Source organism: Erpetoichthys calabaricus, chromosome 10 (assembly GCF_900747795.2).
Source record: "Erpetoichthys calabaricus chromosome 10, fErpCal1.3, whole genome shotgun sequence".
Taxonomy (NCBI): domain Eukaryota; kingdom Metazoa; phylum Chordata; class Cladistia; order Polypteriformes; family Polypteridae; genus Erpetoichthys; species Erpetoichthys calabaricus.
Window position 1 is genome coordinate 74,645,711 of NC_041403.2, and position 23,949 is coordinate 74,669,659.

General features: G+C 39.4%; 1 protein-coding gene across 1 annotated transcript in view; it reads left to right on the plus strand.

The window, feature by feature from the left end:
• The window catches only part of btbd8 (BTB domain containing 8), a 139,417-nt gene that overhangs the window by 57,719 nt on the left and 57,749 nt on the right, over positions 1-23,949 (plus strand). The window contains exons 5-7 of the mRNA XM_051932783.1: positions 497-608; positions 3,657-3,746; positions 19,707-19,787. Coding sequence (XP_051788743.1) covers positions 497-608; positions 3,657-3,746; positions 19,707-19,787 — 283 coding nt within the window. The remainder of the gene's footprint in view (positions 1-496; positions 609-3,656; positions 3,747-19,706; positions 19,788-23,949) is intronic.

Sequence of the window (23,949 nt, forward strand, 5' to 3'; positions counted from 1 at the left end):
TCAAATCATTTGTGTTAATGTTGCTGTATGTTTGTACTGAGTATGAAGCAAGATAGAGTAAGTCTGTCTTTACATTTTAATTAGTATTATAGTGCAGTTATGTGGTCATAATTCACAGCTTGCCTGTTTCTTTGATGATATCCATAACACAGCTAGTCGTTTACTGCCATCAAGTGCTTTGTACTTTGGTTCATGCAGTGCACTCTGAACACTTTCTGTCCTCTTTTTTCCCCCAGATCATTCTTTTGTTACATTTTAACAGTAATGCCATTATATTTTATGATGTTCTTTTTTTTTTTTTTTAAGTTGGCTAATTTAAACTCAATAACTCTATACATGATTGCTAAATCATCTTTAAGATACATTATTTCAGGTAGTTTTCAACTAGTTGGTTTTTCATATTTATAAAAAGTATCATTTTGTTTTAGGACAAAATAAATGTTAAAAAAAAATAGAAATGTTATTGCCACAAATACAATATTGTTATTGAATTTAGATTTTGTGGAACCAGCATCTGCACTGGGAGAAGATTTACTTTTGTTGTATAAGAGTGGAGATTTTTCCGATATTGGTATTGTCACAGAGAAGGCAACTTTCAGGGCTCACAAGTAAGTACACTTAGAAGAGTTGAGTAATGTGTTTTTGCAACAGTGTACAACTTTACAATGCTGTAATTTGTGGCACAAACATCACATATATTGTCATTAACAATATAATATTAAGGCTTCATTGCAACAGTTGGTGCAGACACTTTTTACCACCAGAATGTAATCATGGCTCTGATGAAGGCAACATGTGTTCATATGAGACAGTGAGAATCTAATCAACTACTATATGTTCAGAACCAAAGAAGAATTCCATAACATAAACTGTGGCCACTTTGTGTTTATGCACTACTGCAGCAGCCATGTATCTCTTCAGAAAAAGATTACCTGTACTTATTTGAGTTAAGCCATGCTACTAAGATGCCCAGATCGCTTCTGCCATGTCATTTTCACTTGTTTTAAAACTGCCACTATATGAAAGTCCTTTGAAGCAGATTTGTTGAATTGCAGGTGTATTTAAATAGGTCCCCACTTTTTGCTTGGTGATGTAAAACTATTAATCTTTTTCTTTAATTTTTTTCTAATTTAAGCTTTCCTGTTTAGGTTGACTCTTACATTATTTTCCAGTTTTGCACTGCCTAATGATTTTTATTTATTTATATGAACTCTCATAAAACTACCCAGTTTTGACATTAACTGTTAACCTCTGCCCTCACATTAAAATGAATCCAATCATCTCCCTCTTGAGAACAGCTGAATATGTCAATAGGACATATTTGGATCTTTTTAGGTTTTTTTTACAGGCTTTGAGTATGCCGTAGTGTGGGGTGGGGAATAAGAAATTGGACACAAAATCAGAAAGTTACCAGTTCAATTTCTGTGTCTGACCCATTTTGTGACTCAGTGCTCCAAAAAATGGAAGTAGTTGTATTGTATACTTTTACGTGGAAAGTGTCTTGGGATATAATTTGCAATAAAAAAGGCACTAAATGAAAGATGCTGTTCCTATGTACTTGGAGATGTTAATAATCCTGTATTAAATTAAATTAGGAAAACTTTGAGAGTAGAAATCTGGGTATCTGTTTGTTAACTTTATGGAATACCAACAATATTCCAAAGTGTCCATATACTGAGTTGGAAATGTTATTATTTGCTACATGTTATTGTTGACTACATGCTATTTTCCTCTAGAAGATGGCCAGGCATATGTGTAGAGGAGATGGGGGAATCCCAGTGAGGAATTGTCAAAAGCTCCTTTCCTATCTTTGCAGTTTCCATTAACTTAATGAATACTAAAGAAACAAAATCATGGGATGTGCTTCTGGAACAGAATGGATTGATTTCCTGAATCAAACAACAGTCTTTGAAGACTTTAGTCACAAAAATAATGTTGCAAATATTATACACACATTGCATGAATAAACTTTTTTATATAAACAAAGCTAAAAATCCACTAAAAAGGAAGGCAGCATGGATTTTACTGCTATATATTACTTTCAGGTGAACACATCAAAACTAAACGGCACTACCTGAAATATTGAATTTCCTTTTAAACCTATTTGATGATTCTTCACAGAAGATTTGTCTTTTATTGAAGTTAGGGTTAAATTTTATCATATATTTTTGTCCTTAGGTGTGATAAAAAAAAAATACAATTTTCTATGCACCCAGCAGTACGCTAATTACCACAATTTAAAATGTGGAATTAAAGCAGTTCATGTTCTGTTTAATTCATAATTTTATTTGAATTAAGTGTTTTAACCAAGTGTAAAATTAACTCTTAACTCCAAAGCTAATATTGTTTAAAATTAACCCAAATGTCTGAAGAAAACTGTTAAATGTCTTTATTAAAGCTACCATACTGATAAATATACAGAAAGTTGACACGTTGTGCTAAAGATATGTAAATGGATATTTATAACGGTGGCAAGACACAAATGGACATATTCAAGTCATGAGGAAAAAACCTATTAAAAGTGTCAAATATATTAACCTTTTTTTCTGGAATAGTACGCAAAAATAATAATAATCTACATTTAGTTAAAGAACCTCCATTCAACAGTTTTTCTGCCTCCCCCAACAATGATCTATTTGGGTGAAATTTTGCACACAGTAAATTACTAAGTGTCTCATATTAATTTATTTTGGTAAATTAGCGTTTGTTGTACATTAAATGGCAATTTTATAAGGCAGCTGTCTTTGAAAATATGGTGGCCTAGGTGACCACTGCTTGATGTGAATTGGAGAATATCAAAAACAGTATTCAGCAAAAATATTATTTGATTTATAACATCTTTTTTTTAAAAAATCTAGAACATAAAAGGTTTTTGTAGTAATTTCACATCATGTAATAATAATGTGTGGACCTTTCATTTTTATTCAGATCATCTTTTTACATGTGGTTTAATTCATTTTGGGATTGCCTTTGTTTTACTGTCAGGTAAACATTAAATGAAACACTAGGGGATGGGTTTGTGTCATGGTGGCCAGAATAATTAAAACATTCTTAAAACACTGAAGTTATATTGTTAAATCTAGTAGTAACTGCATTGCTAAATAAAAATAAACATTAAAGAAAAATGAACACAGCGCTTCATGGTCATTGAGAAAATCTGCAGTATAACCTCACTTTAAGGTAGCTGTGTTAGACTCAGGAGTGTATACTCAATTAGATTGACGTGTTGTGAAAGAATTTCTATACTGGCTGCAATCATTTGTTAGATACCATGTTTCTAGTCAAAAAGTGTCTTGAAATTATATAGATGAACTATATACTTTATAGCAATGGTTTAAAAAATGTTATTGGATGTTTGTTTTAAATCATCTTCTTACTCCAAAAGAAGTCTGAAAAGTATTGGTGATGTGTTTTTTTTTTTTTTGTTTTTTTTTTTTTGTTTTTTTTTTGTCATTTGAGATGGGTAGTTGGCAACGGACAGCTTAAAATGCTGCTTAAGGCATTTGCACATGTGTTCATTTGCCATTCTTGGCCACTAACATCTACATAATGTGAACTTGTCTGTTCCATTGTATTGCCATATATATAAAAATATTTCTATGTTTTTCTAAGAACATGATATTAAGAATGGCAATGATTTTGTTGTTACCCTATAGGGCTATACTCTGCTCACGCTCCAGCTATTTTGCAGCAATGTTGGGTGGAAACTGGCTGGAAAGCTCTCAAGAGTGCATTACTCTCCAAGGGTAAGATTTCTCTGTTGTTCAGAAATAATATTAGAGCAGTGAATCTGCAACTATGGTAGCTAGAAAACTGAGACAATTCATTTTTCTTTTAATCTTCCTTAACATTGTGCTTTTTATGGATTTATTTCCCAGTTAGTAAAAATCAGCTTGTTGTGGAAGGGCTTTATGTCTTCTGTGCAGTAAATCTGTAGTTCTTGTGTCAGCTATAAAGCCTGTATATCAGTAATACCTACACCCAGGACTGTCAAATATTATATTGTGTCTGAAGCAGTTTGTATATTTTTGTACATTATGTTGTAATGTTCTTTTATACTTTAATGGTTAATAAATTGTATTTTTTATTTATTGGTAGTTTATTTTTTTATGTTCTTGACACAGTAAGTGAAGGTAAGAATTTCAATACAGGTAGTCCCCAGGTTACAGACATTCGACCTACGACTTACGAATGAGGCCGCATGTGCCTCATTAACTGCCACTCCGTCATCTTTGGCCGGAGGACGCTGCAAGTAGTGGCTGGAGGGGTGCGATTTCGCTGCTCGCGCAGTGTAGTGTCCCTGTGTCCCTTGGGCGGCTCCTGGTGGCAAGCGAGCGGTGACCCGTGGTCCATAGTCACTGGGGCCACTGCTATCGCTCGTGTGCAGGACGGAGGCTTAATGGGGCGGTTCGCTGTCCGCCTACTAAGCCGCTGCAGCTACTGCTCCTGACTGGACGCAGGCTGGATGGAGCGGTGTAGGGCGTTTCACTGCCCACCCACTACACATGGCTCCCCCCGAATAATTTTCGGTGAGCGGCTGGGAATGCTGCAAGCGGTGACCCGGTTGTGGCTGAACTGAGGCTATTGAGAGTGAACGGGGCAGCGGGTGGGGGATAGCATTGTAGTGTGCTTCGGGTGGCTGCCTGTTGAATGGGGGCGGTAGTGGGAGATTCACTACACGCCTTTGGCTGCACCGTTGTTCGTTCTCGGTGGGCGGACGCACGCTGCAGGCTGCATACTGTAGTGGAGGTGACTGTGTGGTGGGTGGGTGGTGAACTGCCCCTCGCTACTCCCATTCATTCTCAATAGCAAGCCTGCTTGTACTGTTACGTACATAGCAGGAAGTTGTCTCTTGTCAGTACACCAGATGTGCTGACGAGGGATGCCTGCCTGCTGTGATAGCTGTACCGTGCTGTGCAGAAGAGCTCATCTTAACCTTTTGTCTTCACCCTTCAAGAATGTCTCTGAAACACAAATCTGATGCAAGTGCTGGTGATACAGTAAAAAAGAGAAAAACCATCACCATTAAAAATAAAGTAGAAATAATAAAAAGGTCAGAGAGAGGTGAAACTCCATCATTCATTGGCAGAGCACTTGGTTACAGTCGGTCAATAATAGCATTTATTAAAATAATGTACCTGTTCCGACTTACATACAAATTCAACTTAAGTACAAATCTACAGTCCCTATCTTGTACGTAACCCGGGAACTGCCTGTATACTGTTTTCAGTGTAAACCTTGAGTTTCATAACTGAATTTTCACCATTCACCTTTACTCCCAAATTAACAAGGATTTGTTTTATTTATGAATTAGTGTATGAGATTGCTCTGAATGCTTTGGTTTTAAATTGTAAATGCTTCCCAGTTAATCACTGTATAGATTAAAATTGACTAAATTTAAATTATACACTTTCATGTGTACACAGTTTTATTTAAAGTATCTTTAATTGAATTACTTTAGCCGTTACTGCTGTCACCATGTAGCTGCTGCATCTTCAAATAAAGTTTTTATACAACACATTGTTGTTCAGAGGGCAAGTATCGAGTTTTAAGACTAAAATAAATTTGTACTAGCAAATATATTGTAAAGATTTATAAACGTTGGAGAATTCATTATAGATTGGGACTCTGGACATTTGTCACTGACACAGCAGTTAATGTAAAATGGTGAATATAATGTAGTTATTTCGCTAAAGGAGAAGTTATTCTGATGAAACAAACAAAGCCAAAAACATTTGTAACAAATATACAGAGCTAATTTAGTATTAAGAAATTAATGTTATAAAATTAGATTTAGAGCTAAGATTTGGTATTAAAACAAATGTGGATGTAACAGCAAATTCATAAATTGTCATGTGTATCAATTACAGTTTACAACCTCAGTCTCAACTATTGATTTAACAAGATACTAATTCACATGTTGAGTGTATAAATACACTCACCAGCCACTCCATTAGGTACACCTTGCTAGTTCCGGGATGGACCCCCTTTTGCCTTCAGAACTGCCAAATTTTTGTGGCATAGATTCCACAAGGTGCTGGAAACATTCCTCAGGGATTTTGGTCTATTTTGACATGATAGCTTTTGTGCAGTTGCTGCAGTGTTGTCGGCTGCACATCCATGATGCAAATCTCCCATTCCACAACATCCCAAAGGTGATCTATTGGATTGAGATCTGGTGCCTCATGCATAACACTGTGCGTAGAATTCACAGTAAAACATGGCGTATCGACAAAAGCAGAAATGTGCGTATGCACAAAAAAATCCAGATGCATAAATCTGTGCGTATGCCAACTTCCACGTTCTTCCGCTCCATAAATCCCGGTTAGTGTGAAAAGTAACGGTCGTGCATGTGCCTGTCGCTCCACCCCAACTCCTCCCAGAATTACACCTCTTTGAATATGCAAATCAATATAAATAGCCCCTTATGTTTTGTGTTCTGTGAAAAGACAATGGCAAAAGCACGGGGATAAAGAAGAATTTCAGCGAATACCATGTAGAGGCAAGGAAAAAGTACTATTTTTTGGTTTAAGCAGTGATATAAACAACAAAAGGAAGTTGATTGAGTGAAAGAGTGGCAGAGAAGCTTGAAAGTTCAAGTTCAGAAAGTCGCACAGTGCTTGAAATAAATAAGAAGTGGTGAGATATCAAAGTCGCCATGAAAAGGTGAGTCGTATCCCACCGTCTGAGTGTTATATGGAAGCATATTAGGGTACAGAGAAAAGAAAATAAACAGGGACACAGTGTGGAAATAAAGGTCGAAATTCCCACTTTAATCATGTAGTTTATTTTTGTCATTAAAGTAGAACGTCATAAATTTCATCTTACAATCATTTAATTTAATAGTTCTTCAAATCTCATTGTAACTAAAGTAGCACATTAAATGCTTCGTATTCTATGTGTTTTTCTATGTACTCTTACATGTGTGAATCAGTGCATGCTTCTTAAACGGGCTTTCTCTTATGCCAACAAGACACAGAGTACATTACGTTCATGATGTTACAGCTGTCTGAACGATTTACCAAGGTGCTTGCTGTGCGCGACCCTCAATAAAATAATTTATTGCAGCAGTACTGTCTCTTTCAAATGTACTAACCCCCGATTCCTTTCCTTCCTTTTCTTTCTCCAAATAACCAATCGCCACATTTTAATAAATGTCAAGCCACCTGTAAGCTTAAAATACAGATTCTTCAAAATTTTTAAGGAACACTGAAATATCTTCGTAGTACATGTTTAATTATTCCATCCATCCATTCATCCATCCAGGGTCATTCCAGTCCCAGCAAGCATACAGCACGAGGCAGGAACAATCCCTGAACGGGGCATCAGTGAGTCCTCGCATATTTAATCATTAACAATATACATTATTTAAATGAAGTTATAAATGTATAAAGTAATATATATACTTTACTGCATTTCATCTTAAAAATGATATCAAGAGCTCCATGAAGGTAGCGCCTGGAAATCTAAATCGACTTAGAAGCCAGTCGTCATCATCTGTAAATACGCGCTCTATTCTATTGAATTGAATTCCTTTATTGTTATTGTATGGTACAATGAGATTCAATATGCAAATCCTCCATAAACTTATTTTCCTATAAAATGGTAAAATAACAAAAACAACTATAATAATAATAGGATCAAAAACATGAAGCATAAGTGGCTCAGGTTGTGTAATATTACAATTATAATTCAAGTGTACAATGAGGCAATTGTACTTATAAGTACAAACAGTTTTACTGGGAGCACTTGATGGACTGATTGAGTGGGTTTATAGCTCTTGGGATGAAACTGTTTCTGAACCGCAAGGTTTGTGCAGGAAAGGCTCTGAAGCATTTGCCAAATGGGAGAAGTTCAAATAAACTGCGCGCATGGCTGAGGCAGTGTGTGCTAGAAGCTGTACCCTGATAATCCTCTTTCCGATCAGCTGCTGTAGAGCTGTGATTCCACACTCGGATACAGTGGGTTAAATACTTTGAGTGGTGCATGGATAGTAACATTGCTAAAGTGGCTGTGGTATTTGGAATATTTTGGCCATTCATTGCACCATTATATGGTTACATGTTAATTACAATCAGATGCCTTGAACTAAAAAACGATATGTGGTTAACTTCAGGGTATTTGATAAAGCCTTGTCAGGGATGTGAATCTAAAAAATAAAAGGAAATCACACAGGAACAGTAGCACTGCTTTGACGCTGGGTGCTGCCAATTTGCAAAACCGAGCAGAGAACTTACATACGCAAGGGACTGAGCTGGCGAGAAAATATGTGTGGCTTTACGCCAAGTTAAGTTTTTATACATCGCGATGTGAGTGTGGAAACGGGCATATGCAACATATTTGTGTGTACAACACCGTTTATACATGAGGCCCCTGGTGACTGTGGATGCCATTTTAGTATAGTGAACTCATTGTCATGTCCAAGAAACCAGTTTCAGATTATTTGAGCTTAATGACATGGCTCATTATCCCGCTGTAAGTAGCCATCAGAAGAAGGGTACATTGTGGTCATAAAGGGATGGACATGATCAGCAACAATACTCAAGTAAGCTGTGGCATTTAAGCAATGCTCAATTGGTACTAAGGGGCCAAAGTGTGCCAAAAAAAATATTCCCGCACAATTACACCACCACCAGCCTGAACCATTGATACAAGGCAGGATGAATTCATGCTTTCATGTTATTGATGCCAGATTCTCACCTTACAATCTGAATGTCTCTGCAGAAATCAAAACTTGTCAGACCAGGCAACGTTTTTCCAATCTTCTATTGGCCAATTTTGGTGAGCCCCTGTGAAATGTAGCTTCAGTTACCTTTTCTAGGCTGACAGGAGTGGCACTCCGGTGTTTGCTTCTTCTTCTGTAGCCCATCTGCTTCAAGTTTCAACATGTTGTGCATTCTGAGATGCTCTTACGCATTCTTCCATTGTAACAAGTGATTATTTGAGTCACTGTTCTTTCTATCAGCTTGAATGAGTCTGGCCATTCTCCTCTGACTTCTGGCATCAACAAGGCATTTTTGCCCAGTACAGTAGCTCACTGGATATTTTCCCTTTTTTGAGCCTTTCTCTGTAACCCTGGAGATGGCTACGCATGAAAATCCAAGATGATCAGCAGTTTATGAAATACTCAGACCAGCCTGTCTGGCACCAACAACCATGCTACATTCAAAGTCACTTAAATCATCTTTTTTCCCCATTGTGATGCCGGTTTGAACTTCAGCAGGTTGTCTTGACAATGTCTACATGCCTAAATGCATTGAGTTGTTGCCATGTGAATGGCTGATTAGATATTTGCATTAACAAGGAGTTGAACAGGTGTATCTAATAAAGTGGCTGGTTGGTGTATATAAAGTAGACTAGCAAAATACCTGGACTTCGCAGCGGAGAAGTAGTGTGTTAAAGAGGTTATGTAAACATATATATACATATACATATATACATATATATACATATCTACATATACACATATCTACATATACATACAGTATATATATATACATACATACATAGTGCGTTGTAACACGGGCTGTGATTGTTACATGGGAGGGAGACGACAAATCACAGCTTCCCGCTTTCTAATCGGGCCTGTGATTGGTGCTTTGACTGATGGCCAGATCCCACAGTATCTCCCCTTAGGAGAGGCGTTAGGCAAGTGTAATTGAATAGCGGTGCTGCAAGTTTAGCTTTACACCTGTTTTTAAGGCTTATTGACTGAAAGGGGCTTTCATGAAAAAAGTTAGGGCTTTGCTACAGGATACACCCTCCACAAGTTAAGGAAGTAAAAATAAAGGTATATATTTCTGTTTTATTTAAACCTTTTAAGTTTGTATGCGGGCGGTCTGGTGGCGCAGTGAAAGGTGCCAGTTAGGAGACCCGGGATCGCTTCCCTGCGTGGAGTTTGAATGTTTTCCCTGTGTCTGTCTGGGTTTCTTCCGGGTTCTCCAGTTTCGTCCCACTGTCCAAAGACATGCAGGTTAGGTGCATTGGCGATTCTAAATTGTCCCTGGTGTGTGTGGGTGTGTGCGCCCTGCGGTGGGCTGGCACCTTGCCCGGGGTTTGTTTCCTGCCTTGTGCCCTGTGTTGGCAGGGATTGGCTCCTGTATTTAGGATATAGCGGGTTGGATAATGGATGGATGGACATTTGTACGCAAAGCCCCATTTGCCCGTTTTCGTTTTTTTTTCTTTCTTCAGTAATATTTCAGCAAACCCGGAGCTTGTCAGTTCAAATCCTGGTACTGACACCACTGTGTGACCCTGAGGAAGTCACTTCACCTGCCTGTGCTGCAAAAAACAAAAGTAATGTAACAAATTGTACCTCAGATGTTGCAAGTTGCTGGAATAAAGGCATAAGTCAAATAGATAAATATGTATTATACACATAGGAACTATTAATTTATTTTCAGTTAAGTCATCTGCAGCAAACCTTTATAAATGAGGGTTTCTCCTTTTTAGATAGTGCAAACTGTTTCTTCTTCATTGAGGTTTTCTCTTGGAGAGCTTTTTTCATTTCATTGAAAATTAAAGCAGCAGCTGCCAAAATATGTAGCTTTCTTATTAATTTTTCAACATTGTGTAAAATAACTTTATAAAGTAACATAAAAGGTTTAAATACTGGTTATCCTTTTACACTAAAATATTACTAAAGAGATACAAAAAAAGTAAAATGCATATGTTGTTTTTCTTTAAGGAGATTAAATATTACTGAAGAAAGAAAAAAAAAACTAAAACAGCCAAATGGGGCTATGCATACGAACTTAAAAGGTTTAAATAAAACAGAAATATATACCTTTATTTTTACTTCCTTGACTTGTGGAGGGTGTATCCTGTAGCAAAGCCCTAACTTTTTTCGTGAAAGCCCGTTTCAGTCAATAAGTCTTAAAAACAGGTGTAAAGATATTGACAATAAGCTACGCAAATCCACCAAGACATGGAATCGTTTAAATCAAGGCGCGAGTCGAAAAACACCATCCCATACTATTAGTTAACGATTAACACATTTCTATATGTATTGTAAGCATACAATACAACTGATAATATGTTGCGCTTATTTATCTAGTGTACCGACATTTTTGCGCGTTTAACGGCTGAAATTCAATGTGGTTTGTGCCCTTCAGAATGAAAACAGTTTGCATTTACCTTTTTAATAAAAGGCGAGCTTTTAAGCCTGAGAAATCACCCCGTAAATGCACACGTTTAATTGCACATGTGTTAATATGTATGCTTACACACTGTTTCTTCTTCATTGAGGTTTTCTCTAGCATGTACATCGGGGTAATTACATTCACGGCATTCGTAGTCTGAATCACAATCTAATTGTATGGGTGGTTACCTACCAGGTAACGCTTATGGTTGGCCAGCAAGTCAGCTAACATCAGCCACGGTGCCTTCAGTTGTGAGAAGCAGATCATAGAATGGTTGAAAATAGTTTACTGTCAAATAATGCAAAGAGTACGCGACACGTGTTTCGCCCTAATTCTTGGCTCATCAGGCGTAAGGCAAGTGTAATTGAATAGCGGCGCGTCATTAAATAGCGGCACTGCAAGTTTAGTTTCTTTTCAATAAAGTCAGGCGTTAGGCAAGTGTCATTGAATAGTGGCGCGTCATTGAAGAGCGGCGCTGCAAGTTTAGTTTCTTTTCAATAAAGTCAGGCGTTAGGCAAGTGTCATTGAAGAGCGGCGCTGCAAGTTTAGTTTCTTTTCAATAAAGTCAGGCGTTAGGCAAGTGTCATTGAATAGCGGCACTGCAAGTTTAGTTTCTTTTCAATAAAGTCAGGCGATAGGCAAGTGTCATTGAATAGCGGCGCGTCATTGAAGAGCGGCGCTGCAAGTTTAGTTTCTTTTCAATAAAGTCAGGCGTTAGGCAAGTGTCATTGAATAGCGGCAGCGCTGCAAGTTTAGTTTCTTTTCAATAAAGTCAGGTGCGCTTTGCAGCGGCGAAGTTCTGCTTTTAAATATTTTTTAAGAAGAAAAGAAAACCTTTTTAAACTGAGGGAAAATATACCAATAACAATTTGTTAAGGATCTGTTTTTTTGTGAAGCTGCCTTTACACAGCCTGTCCGCTGTTTTATAAACGAATGCCATATAAGGCTGTCCTTTCTCCTTCACAGTCAGTTCACGTGATTACGTGTGAGGCGTGATGATGCGATACGCAACCCCGCCTCCCACGGCCAGCGAGCTGCCGTCCATTACTGTATGGACAAAAAGGAGGTTCCAGTTATGACCGTTACGCTTTGAATTTTGAAATGAAACCTGCCTAACTTTTGTAAGTAAGCTGTATGGAATGAGCCTGCCAAATTTCAGCCTTCCATCTACACGGGAAGTTGGAGAATTAGTGAGTGAGTGAGTGAGTGAGGGCTTTGCCTTTTATTAGTATAGATAGATGAGGAAGACAGCAAACTGAGGCTGGCTAAATTCTGGCTTTCCTCTGAAAAATGAAAATATATTATGCAAATGAAAATAACAATCCAGAAAACCTGTTGTGGCACTGTGCCATTATATATAATATAGGGACATATAAATGTTTGTTTAATTAATTAATTAATTTTACACAAAAAAGCATTTTTAAGATCTTTATGGGGCTCCCTTTCAAGCTGTAGCTTCGTCTTTGTTTTGTATTTAATTTTTTAATGTATTTTTGTCACTAGTTTCATATTTGTTTGATCATTTCTTTTGCTGTTTTTTCTTTTTCTTGCTGTTGAACCCTGGAGTTGCAGGGGCTCCTATTTACCCAAATGAGTACTGTTAAAACAGGCAACTGAGGCTGTGTTATTTAAAGGTCTGTCTAGCCTAAGTTTTTTAAAAGAGGCACTAACTTCCACCTTTTTTAAGCAAGCTAAAATTCTACAGATATCTCTTTTGGAAATTAGTATTCATATTTTGTCATTTTATATTTTGGGTATTTTCCTGTGGGGCTTCTTCCCTTTTGGATTCCGAAAATTTCTCTAGTGAATTTTGTTGATCTTTTTTTTTTTTTTCAGAAACTTTCTTTATTTATAGGTATACTTCTCTTCTTAATTTTCCTGGTTTTGATGGAAAACTTTTCTAAGTTTAATTTAATTAGGTATTTTAATGCATTTTTCTTGTTTTAAAGTGAATTTGTTTGTGAAGTGAATATGTACTTCTAATAAACTAAATAAATATACTTTTGAATTAAGATTGGTTAAGTGTGCTTTCTTCCTTTGCCCATACGCTAATCCTAACAATAGTGAAGGCATATAAAGTAAATGTGTAAGAATTCATTAACCTACCAATTAAAACTTAGTTTGATTTTCATCAACCAATAAGCTGAAATGGGGAAAAGCAACAAATTGGAGTGTCAAAAGCAAAGAGACTGTCTGTAGGAAACTGCTCCTGTCATTTTACTTATTAAAGCCTTTAGTGCTGCATGTATGGATTTTAAATGTCTATAAGACTTCTCTATGCCTAGGTTTTAAAGTTTCTACATGTAGGATAAGGCTTCAAAATTTGTAAAATAACCACATTTCATTGTTTGTGACCATATACTGTATATGTTCTGCAGTATACTTTCAGACGATTTGGAATGCTTTACCAGGGAATAGACTACATACAGATTACACAAATCATTGGTACTGCAGTTAGATCACTGACTAAGGATAGTGGTGCCCTATGCATTTTAATAACTTTATACGTGTTATTGCCACAGCCGCAGGGAAACCAAGTAGAACGTTCAGGCTAATGAAATTGAGTTGATGTCTCATGCAGCAGTGTCAGAACAGTATGGAGAACATTCACTGCATGATCTCAAACATTCAGGTTATGTAGAAATATAGATACAGTCCATTTACTTTGGATTAAGCTGTAAAATATGTGTGTGTCCGAGAGGGCACAATAGATGTAGTTAGTATATTTAGTGTCAGTCGCCATACAAGCAATTCTGTTACTATTTAATTTATGATGTGTTAAAAAAGGATGTCTTGGCTGGAATAAAACTTAATGTTTATATGCCATATTAATACACTTGAAAGGATAACTTCTTCCTGCAAAGTGCTGTTTCTTATTTTTCTCTAATGTAATAAGGTGCTGACAGTGAGAATAGATGAAACATAGTAGAGAAACCTGTAAATTGTCTGTAAGTGGTCTCGTTTTCAATATAAAGGGATATGCAATAAATGTCATTTAAATATTTACCAAATTTTGGGAAAAGCGCTGCATTTCCCTTTTTAGATAGGATGTTTGTTTTTCATGTATAATTATGTGACTTATAAAATATATGTAGTTTAAATGTTAAAGTAAAATCTATAATGATTTTGATACCACAACTGGCAAATAATAACCAAAATGTATTTTATTTCAGTTTTAGACATTTGCATCAAGCTTTGCTTGATGTCATTCATTCTCAGTGGTCAAGTGGGTATAACACTGCATTTTAACACTACAGGATTATTGATTTAGTTCTCACTGTCTCACTTTGTAACCCTGAAAATGTCATATAACCTCCCTCTGCTTCAATTCATAAAAATACATATAAACCATTTTGCAGTAGTTTTGCCATGAGGTACCTTTGAACTGTGTTCATTATAAATTGTTCCTTTTTTATTTCTTGGATCATTATTTGAATGTTCAGATTGGGAGATATTTCCAACAAAAATGTAATTTATACAAAATAAAAGCTCAAGGCAAAAAAGATTTTAGTAAATAGATACTGCAGTTTCATTTATGTTTTTATTTTATTAATTCTTAAGTATGGACTCAATTGCTCATTTCAGCTGTATATATATATATATATATAGACTGTGGCTTGACTTGAAGGCTGAAATTTGGTCTTTGGTGCTTTGTTATCATTATTTAAGACTTGACTCAAAGGTGTAAATATCCATCCATCCATATTCCAACCCGCTGAATCCGAACACAGGGTCACGGGGGTCTGCTGGAGCCAATCCCAGCCAACACAGGGCACAAGGCAGGAACCAATCCCAGGCAGGGTGCCAACCCACCACAGGACACACACAAACACACCCACACACCAAGCACACACTAGGGCCAATTTAGAATCGCCAATCCACCTAACCTGCATGCCTTTGCACTGTGGGAGGAAACCCACGCAGACACGGGGACAACATGCAAAGGTGTAAATATGAATATTCAATATTACGTCATACTGAGAACTGAAATTTAATGGTAATACATGAATGAATTTTTAATTATCAATCATGAATAATTTTTCCTAACTACACAGTCAGACTTTCTAGCATCTACCTTTAAAATAAAAACACACCAGTTGTTGTGTTTGTAAACTGCTCAAAAAAATTAAAGAACACTTTAAAAACACATCAGAAAAAATCGTGCTGGATATCTATACTGATATGGACTGGGTAATGTGTTAGGAATGAAAGGATGCCACATCGTTTGATGGAAATGAAAATTATCAACCTACTGAATTCAAAGACACCCCGAAAATCAAAGTGAAAAAATGATGCGGCAGTCTAGTCCATTTTGCCGAAATTAAATTGCAGCAACTCCAAATCGTACTCAGTAGGACCCACTGCACCAGCATAGGGTCTGACAATGGGCCCAAGGATTGGGCAGTCAAGGTGCCAATGTCTAGCCTGTAGAGGTCTGTGCGTCCCTCCATGGATCTGCCTCCCCAGACCATCACTAACCCACCACCAAACCGGTCATGCTGAACGATGTTACAGGCAGCATAACATTCTCCACGGCTTCTCCAGACCCTTTTATGTCTGTCACATGTGCTCAGGGTGAACCTGTTCTCATCTGTGATAAGCACAGTGTGCCAGTGGTGGACCAGCTAATTGTGGTATTCTATGGCAAATGGCAATCAAGCTCCACTGTGCTGGGCAGTGAGCACAGGGCCCACTAGAGAACGTCGGGCCCTCAGGCCACCCTCATGAAGTCTGTTTATGATTATTTGGTCAGAGACATTCATTTCTAGTGGCCTGCTGGAGGTCATTTTGTAGGGTTCTGTCAGTGCTCATCCTGTTCCTCCTTTCCCAAAGGAGCAGATACCGGTCCAGCTCTCCTAGAGTAACTGCCTGTCTCCTGGAATCTCCTCCATGCCCTTGAGACTGTTCTGGGAAACACAGCAAACCTTCTGGCAATGGCACATATTCCTGGAGAAGTTGGACTACCTGTGCAACCTCTGTAGGGTCCAGGTATCGCCTCATGCTACCAATAGTGACACTGACCATAGCCAAATGCAAAACTAGTGAAAAAACAGTCAGAAAAGATGAGGAGGGAAAAATGTCAGTGGCATCCACCTGTTAAACCATTCCTGTTTTGGGGGTTGTCTCACTGTTGCCCCTCTAGTGCACATATTGTTAATTTATCCACCATTTTTTAATCATTTTTACATGGAGAATAGACATAACAAAGATTCATGTTCAACAAGACCAAATGGCGACAGACTCTGGACATTGGCAAATGATGTGAAAAATGTCCTTAGGAAAAAGTCAAGTCAAGTTTGAGAGCATGCACTCGTACAGTGCGTTGCTGCACCCACTACACGATGAAACAACTTGGGATCCCAGTTTGCAACCCCCCGAGGCAGACACGCGGTCCAGTCCCACCCTCTGGAAATGACCCTCTATCTGTCACAGCCAGGTATTATGTGGGCAACCCCTTGGCCTGGTGCAGCCACTCTGGTCCCCAACAATGAGGATCTTATCAGCTGGATCACCCTCGGGGAAACGCGCCACATGGCCGTAGTGCCGTAACTGACGGTCCCTCACAATGCAGGTAATGTGATTCATTCGGGACTCCATGAGCAACCGCTTATTTGACATTAATGAATTAATGAATGTCACTGCCAAGGTAAGTAAACCTCTCAACAAAGTCGACACTCTCTCCGAAAACAGACACACTGCTGATGGCTGTGCCCAAGAGGTCATTAAAGGCCTGGATCTTGGTTTTTATCCAGGACACTTGCAAGCCCAGAACATTCAGACTCCTCACTCAGTCTCTCGAGAGCCCCGATCAGAGCCTCCATTGACTCCATGAAGATCACAGCATCATCAGCAAAGTCAAGATCCGTGAATCTTTCTTCACCAAGAGATGCCCCACAGCCGCGGGACCCCATGACCTTGCCCAACACCCAGTCCATGCAAGCATTGAACAGAGTAGGAGCAAGAACACACCTCTGACGAACCCCAGAATCAACTGGTAAAAACGCAGAGGTCCTGCCTCCACTCTGCACAGCACTCGCAGTACCAGTGTACAGGCCGGCCATGATATCCAGCAACTTTGAGGGGATCCCGCAAACCCTCAGGATATCCCACAGGGTAGCTCGATCAACTGAGTCGAATGCTTTTGCGAAAATCGACAAAGGCTGCAAAGAAACTCTGCTGATATTCGCGTTTGCGCTCCATGAGAACCCTCAGTGCCAGGATGCGGTCGATGGTAGACGACTTAGGCGTAAAACCAGACTGTTCCTGTCGCGGGTAGGTGAGCAAGTGATCACGGATCCTATCAAGGACGACCCTAGCAAGGACCTTACCCGGCACTGAGAGCAGTGTTATCCCCCTGTAGTTGCTGCAATCTAGGCGATCACCCTTTCCTTTCCAGATAGGGACGACAAGTCCTGTTTTCCAGTCAGTTGGGATGATGCCAGTCTCCCAAATGCAAGCAAAGATTGCTTGCAATGCCAGGAGGACAGCCTTACCTCCAACCTGGAGAAGTTCACCCTGGTTACCACAGATCCCTGCAGCCTTTCCTCCCCTCAGCTGGTTCACCACCTGTGCAATCTCAGTGAGATTGGGTGGTTCATAGCTAATTGGAGGATCGGTCTCAAGGACCGTGGACCCAGAGATATCCAACGTCCTAGCCGGAGGATCAGCTTTCAACAACTGTTCAAAGTAGCCAGCCCAGCGGGTCAGAACTGCAGTGTCATCCGTAAGGACCACTCCATTAGCCGCCCTGACTGCAACTCTCCAAGCAACAGATTTGGATGTGCTTAATGCTTCGATCCCTCTGTAAGCAGGACGTGGGTCGCTAGACCACAGATGTTGTGTCACTTGCTCACAGATTCCTCTAACAAACGCCTCCTTATCTGCTCTCAGAGCCCTCGCAGTCGTCCTTCTCAGTTCCAGGTAACGAGACCAGAGTTGCTATTGAGCCGTGTGCTGTGACTCCTCTTGATGATATCCAGGGTGCCCTGTGAGATGAAACGCCTCCTTCTGGGAACACCGGTAACACCAACACAACCCTCGGCAACCTTCAGGGTCTTGTCACGGAAGGTCTCCCACATCACATTAGGATCGCCAGTTGTACCCAATTCTGCAAGTTCCTCACACAAACTGTGTGCAGACTCATTACAAACAGCCTGATCTTGGAGTCTGGCCTAGTCCAGGTTCATTTTCCTAGTAGGTGGAAACCTACTGGACCTAAGCTGGATCCGAAGAGTAGCAACAAGAAGTCTGTGGTCAGAATTCACAAACTGGGCACTACTGTAGACCCTGCAGTTTTGCAAGTGCCTCCAGCGTCTGCCCACGAGGATGTGATCGATCTGCTTTGCTGCACCACCAGTATTGGAGTACCAAGTCTAACAATGCGGTTCTGGGTGCTGGAACCAGGATCCAGCGGTTCGCAACCCCTGACCTTTTGCAAAGTCAAGGAACATGGAGCCACTTTCACCACGGTCACCAGACCCATGGGACCGAGACAATCTTCATAGCCAGCCCTGTCAGTGCCAGTGGCTGCACTGAAGTCACCCATGACCAGAAGAGTGTCACCTCGTGGACACCCATCAACCACCGAGCAAGCTGTGAATAAAATGTCTCCCTCGCTGAGACATCACTCACCGCGGTCAGAGCATACACTGAGACAACTGAGTCTCTTAATACGCTGGTTGAAAGGAGTGACATTGGACACCATCGGAAGAAGCCAATCCGCTATAGCAACAGCTACTGCCCAAGTATGACAGCTATCAGACTGACAAGACCAATAAAAGGTGTATCTACCTACAGAGATCTGGCTAGTCCCCGGTCTGCGCACCTCAGAGAGTGCCACCACTGAAATGCAGAGTTTACGCAGCTCCTCTGACAGCAGAGGAAGATGATCATCTCGCCGAAGAGACAAGACGTTCCATGCGCCCACCCGTATGGGCAGCCTCAAATTGGAACCCGAGTGCAGCTGTGCAGCGGGCAACGCCTCAGCACCACACCAGTTCCGATCCGCAACAGACCTGACCCCATTGACTCTCCAACGGTTTTGATTCTTCCAGGGATGGGGCTCCCGGGGGCTTTTCCCTATCTGCTTCATGATGCGAGCAGCCTTCCTATGGGTGGCTGTAACAGAGCTACTCCCACGGAGAGCAAAAAGGAGTCTTTTCTGTAGTCTCGGAGCTTTGTGAATTTTTTTTTTACGGTGGCTGGAGTGCCAGTTCTTCCACCAACCCCCATGATTTCCCTGCAAGTTGGAGGACCGCTTAAAGGGCCAGATGCAGTTTAACATAATACCCAGGACTTGGGGTGGGGGGGGGGGGGAAAGAAAAAAAAAATTCACATAATTTCGTGTTTCATAATCCACATATCTTTGATCCATCCATATTATCAGAATGTACAAAATGCATGTATTTTTGGTAAAATACTATTTATGCTTACTTCCATAAAAATCTGCATAACAGGTAAACAGGAAAGGCACTTTCCCACGATACAGTGCATTTTTATTGAAGATTTACCTCTCCCCTCATTCATTGGTTTTCAATGTATGATGTATGTTATGTTGTTTTTCAGAATTGGTCAAACAGAAATGGATGTCATGCTGCATTTCATTTATGGAGCTGTTGTTGACCTTCCTAAAGGAGCAGATGTGTGGTGCGTATAACAATATTTCATTCAACAGAAAATTATTTAAAATGAAATATTATTTAAGGCAAGCTTCCTATTTTGAGGCATAAATAAACAAATATTCAGGTGGTGTTCAAAGTTAGGATATGCCTAATCACATAGAAATTGCAGACTTTATATTTTAAAATTTTATTAATACAAGGACAATATTCAGCTTGCACAATGCTTTTATAATTACTTTTTTAATTACTTTTTTCATAACTCTTGTTTGATACTCAATATTCTTTTTTGATTATTCACATTTTTGTTATTTTGCTTCCATTAAAATAGAAGTTTGGTGATTGGGTCAAAATTTGCTATTGAGTTATGTTCACATTCTGATTCTGTGATGTTCAAAATGTTGGGAAAGGTTGATCTTAGTATGGTGTCTTTATGAGTGTCTTTGTGTTTGTGAAAACGTGTACAATGATAACTTTGTAAAAAAAATGTACCTATCTTATAAGTTGAATCGCATTTGTCTTGTTACAGGCTCTTGGCCTATTGTTTTTGGTCCAGTTTGGTTTAGTAGTACTTATCTCCATATTATGTAAGTTAATGTACTTGATTGTATATTTTTGTACAGTACAATTGGTTGTATTGTATTATAAAATCTTATGTTTGGTGATTTTCTGTGGTATCACTAAAGTAAAAGTTTTATTATTAATCTGTGACAGAATTTTATGTGGTGACAGAGTGGGCAATATTATATCATCCGGTGAACCCAGATATATGCCAAGAGGGACAAATATTCTAAACATAGTCTTTTCATTAAAGAAAATAACCAAGGTGAATTTGACAAATGGAAGGCCTCAAGCAGAAGTAATGCAATAACCCTGCAGTTTATCTGTGCCTGCCTACATCTCTTTTGAATTCATGTTTGAGAGGTAGAGTGGTTTCTTCAAGTGGCCAGCTCAAGTACCACACATCCATTTTGAATTTTTTTTCAATCATAGCCCTTCTTTTTACTGCCAGGCAAGTGTTCGTCCATAGCTCACCTCTGGTATGCACCAGAAGCCACTAGAGGAGCTCCAGCATGGCTCCCTAAGAATCTTTTATTGCCATTAATAGGCTACGTCTTGCATGAACAGTTAGAGTTCATGACCACATCAATCCTTGTCTGGGCTGATGTGCCCTCACTTCTTTCTACTATTGACTTTTCCTCCCTTGGTGTAGCTTTAACCAACACAGGTATCTTTGCAGAATGCTGGGTCTCCTCCCCTCTATCATTTTGAAGAAGTATTATTTGCTTCTGTCCCATCTACCGCCTCCTCCCTATTGCGCAGGTGTCCCTGCATCATGTTCTTCTTGTCAGTGAGGGTTACTTCTTGCTTTCATCACTGCTGAGAATTGTCCCTGCCTTTTATGGAATCCTCCTGCTTGGGTGCATTAATCCATATATCTACAATAAATGAGGTCTGGTGAAGAGCCTAGTATACAGTATGCCAATGTTAGCTACTTCATAATTATCCAGCAGAATGTTTTTTAACCTTTTTGGATTCTGTAATACAAGTAGATTTGATTGATTTTTATGTGGCAGAAATGATTCCTGACTTTTTGTTGTTTCTAGGATATTTTACCATGTGAAAACACATAGTTATAATGATATTTGATACATTATTTTCCTTATGCCTTTCCGATTATTTGTTAGTTCTGAATTGTCACAATAAAGTGATTAATTTACTCCGGTTTCGATTAAGAAATCATGTTGTATATACATATATATGCCATGGACCTGTAAAAAAATTGACAACTACAGAAACACTGAGTAAAACTCAACCAGCAGAAGTACTAGGAGAAGAGGGATTTTTTATTGGAAAGATTTATTAAAAGTGGTGCTGCAAAAGCTGAGAGAAATCTGCAATGCGGATGTCTTTCTATCAACCAGAAAAATGTAAATGATAGACAATGTGGCACAAAAGGACAATGTTTGAGACTGGGATGGTGGCTTAGGTGGCAGTAGAGATGAGACTTTACGGACTCCCATTGTTATGGCTGTGCAAGACCAGATGGACACAGTCAGACCAATATAAACTGAACATGGGAGAACCACTGTGGTACTCGGCACATGAAGAGGTGAGTGCTCCCTATACAAAAAGGGTTTCATCGATGTTGGGGAGATGAGCACAGAAGGTGCTGATTGAATGGGATGCAAGAGAATCTGGTTTTAGTACAGCAGCTTTTAGTTGGAATGTCATATAGTGCTATGAATCACCTAATGACGGCAAGAGAGAGTTAAAAGAAAATTTTACTAATGAATAACACAAAATTAGAAATGGTTGGAAGAAGAAGGATTTAAACATCATCATATGAGATTTTATGGCAACGATTATTGTACATAATACACTAATGCACATGAAGAAGTGATATGGAAATGTGGCTTAGTGGAGAAAAGTTAGTTGATTTGTGTGCACTAATTGATCTGGTTGGTGATGGGAGTGTTTTTCTACCTATTAAAGTATACATAAAATGACATGGAATTCTCCAGGTCACATTAAAGAAAGCCAAAAAGATCAAATGTATTACTTCAAGAAATTCAATAGAGCAATACAGGATGTGTGAATCAAGAGAGGTGCTGATGTAGCATGAAACCATCATCTTGTAGTGAAAATAAAGTTAAAATGGAATGGAAACAAGAAAATCAAAATTCAATATAGAATTAAAGATCCCAAGATGATCTCATACAAGAGTATGAATATGTAAAACTGAACCTATTAACCACATAGCAAAATATTTTTATAGCTTTTAAAGGAACAAGTGAAAGAGAAGAAAGGGAGAAACAAGCCACAAACGAAGCAATATATCTTATGTGAAACTTAACTTCTTATTTACGCTACTGTGGCTGTTCGTTTGTCTGTCTGGGATTTTAAATCACCTGTAGCTCACGAACCGTTTGACCTATTAACCTGAAATTTGGTACACATTGTGAAGACCGGCCTCGACCACGAACAGACACCAAGACACCTTTGCCAAAACACATGTTTATTGTTATTCTCTTCTTCCAACACAGCACAATGCACACAACTCTCACAGTCCTCTGCTACACCTTTCTTTTCCTGCCGCCTCCGCTCCTCTCTCGCAAAGCTCCGTCACACTACCTCTCAACTCCGGCTCTTGGAATGGAGTGAGGTGGCCCCTTTTATCCAGTACCCGGATGTGCTCCAGGTGCTTCCTGACGAGCTTCCTGCAGCACTTCTGGGTGTGGCGGAAGTGCTGCATGAGCACCCAGAAGCACACCGGGTGTATTTGCCTTTGGGCTTAGCAGCACTTCCTGTTGTGGCGGAGGTGCTGCACGTCCATGTTCCCTGGAACGTTTGGGCGTCCCCTAGCGGAGACTAAATGCCCCAACTGGGTGGAGCCTCCAAGCTGCAATCGTGTTGCTCCCCTGCACCCCAGGGCGGTCGCCCTCTCATGTCTCGAGGGAGGTATCGGAGTTCTCCCGGTCCTTCCACGTCCCAGGCATCCTGACTGTGCAGCCGTCTACCACAACATATACTACGCGACGTGTACTATCCGCTTTCGGGATGATGATTGACCTCCAAGGTTATTCCTCTTTTTATTTTTATTTTATTTTATTGTAGAAACAATTCTCGGCAATGGCCAACAGGGCAGCCGTGCATGCGCCGTTCTTATCCCTACCACCTTTGCCGTCATTTCCCCTACCTCTTTATATCTTCAATCTGTCTCAAGTCTTCAATCTGTCTCAAGAATGATTTAAGTGCCAGCTTAAGTGAAAAATTAAAGACAACGTACTAAGTAATTGCAACACAAACACTGACTTAATCAGTTTTAATGTGAAAAGATGCCGACGAAAGAAGAGAAGAAGCGGGCCGCTAGTGTGGAAAAAAAAAGCTGCTCAGGAAGCAGCAAGCGCATAAACCTCTGAGCAAATGAATGCTAAGCGTACGGAAAAAGAGTGTGAAAACTATGAATGCTCATCTCAAGTGTATTCACTGCACGTTATTGTGGTAGAATTATAAAAGAAAGGAGAAAAATAGTGGCAGTTAAAAAGTAAAGTTGCAAGAAGAATACTGTGTGGCTAATAAGTGTAAAGAAGAATACCGAAGTAGATAAAAGTAATTACATAAATGGATTTTCACACAAAGAAAAGGAGGCCACAAGAAACAGAAATATAAAGCAGCTGAATAATATC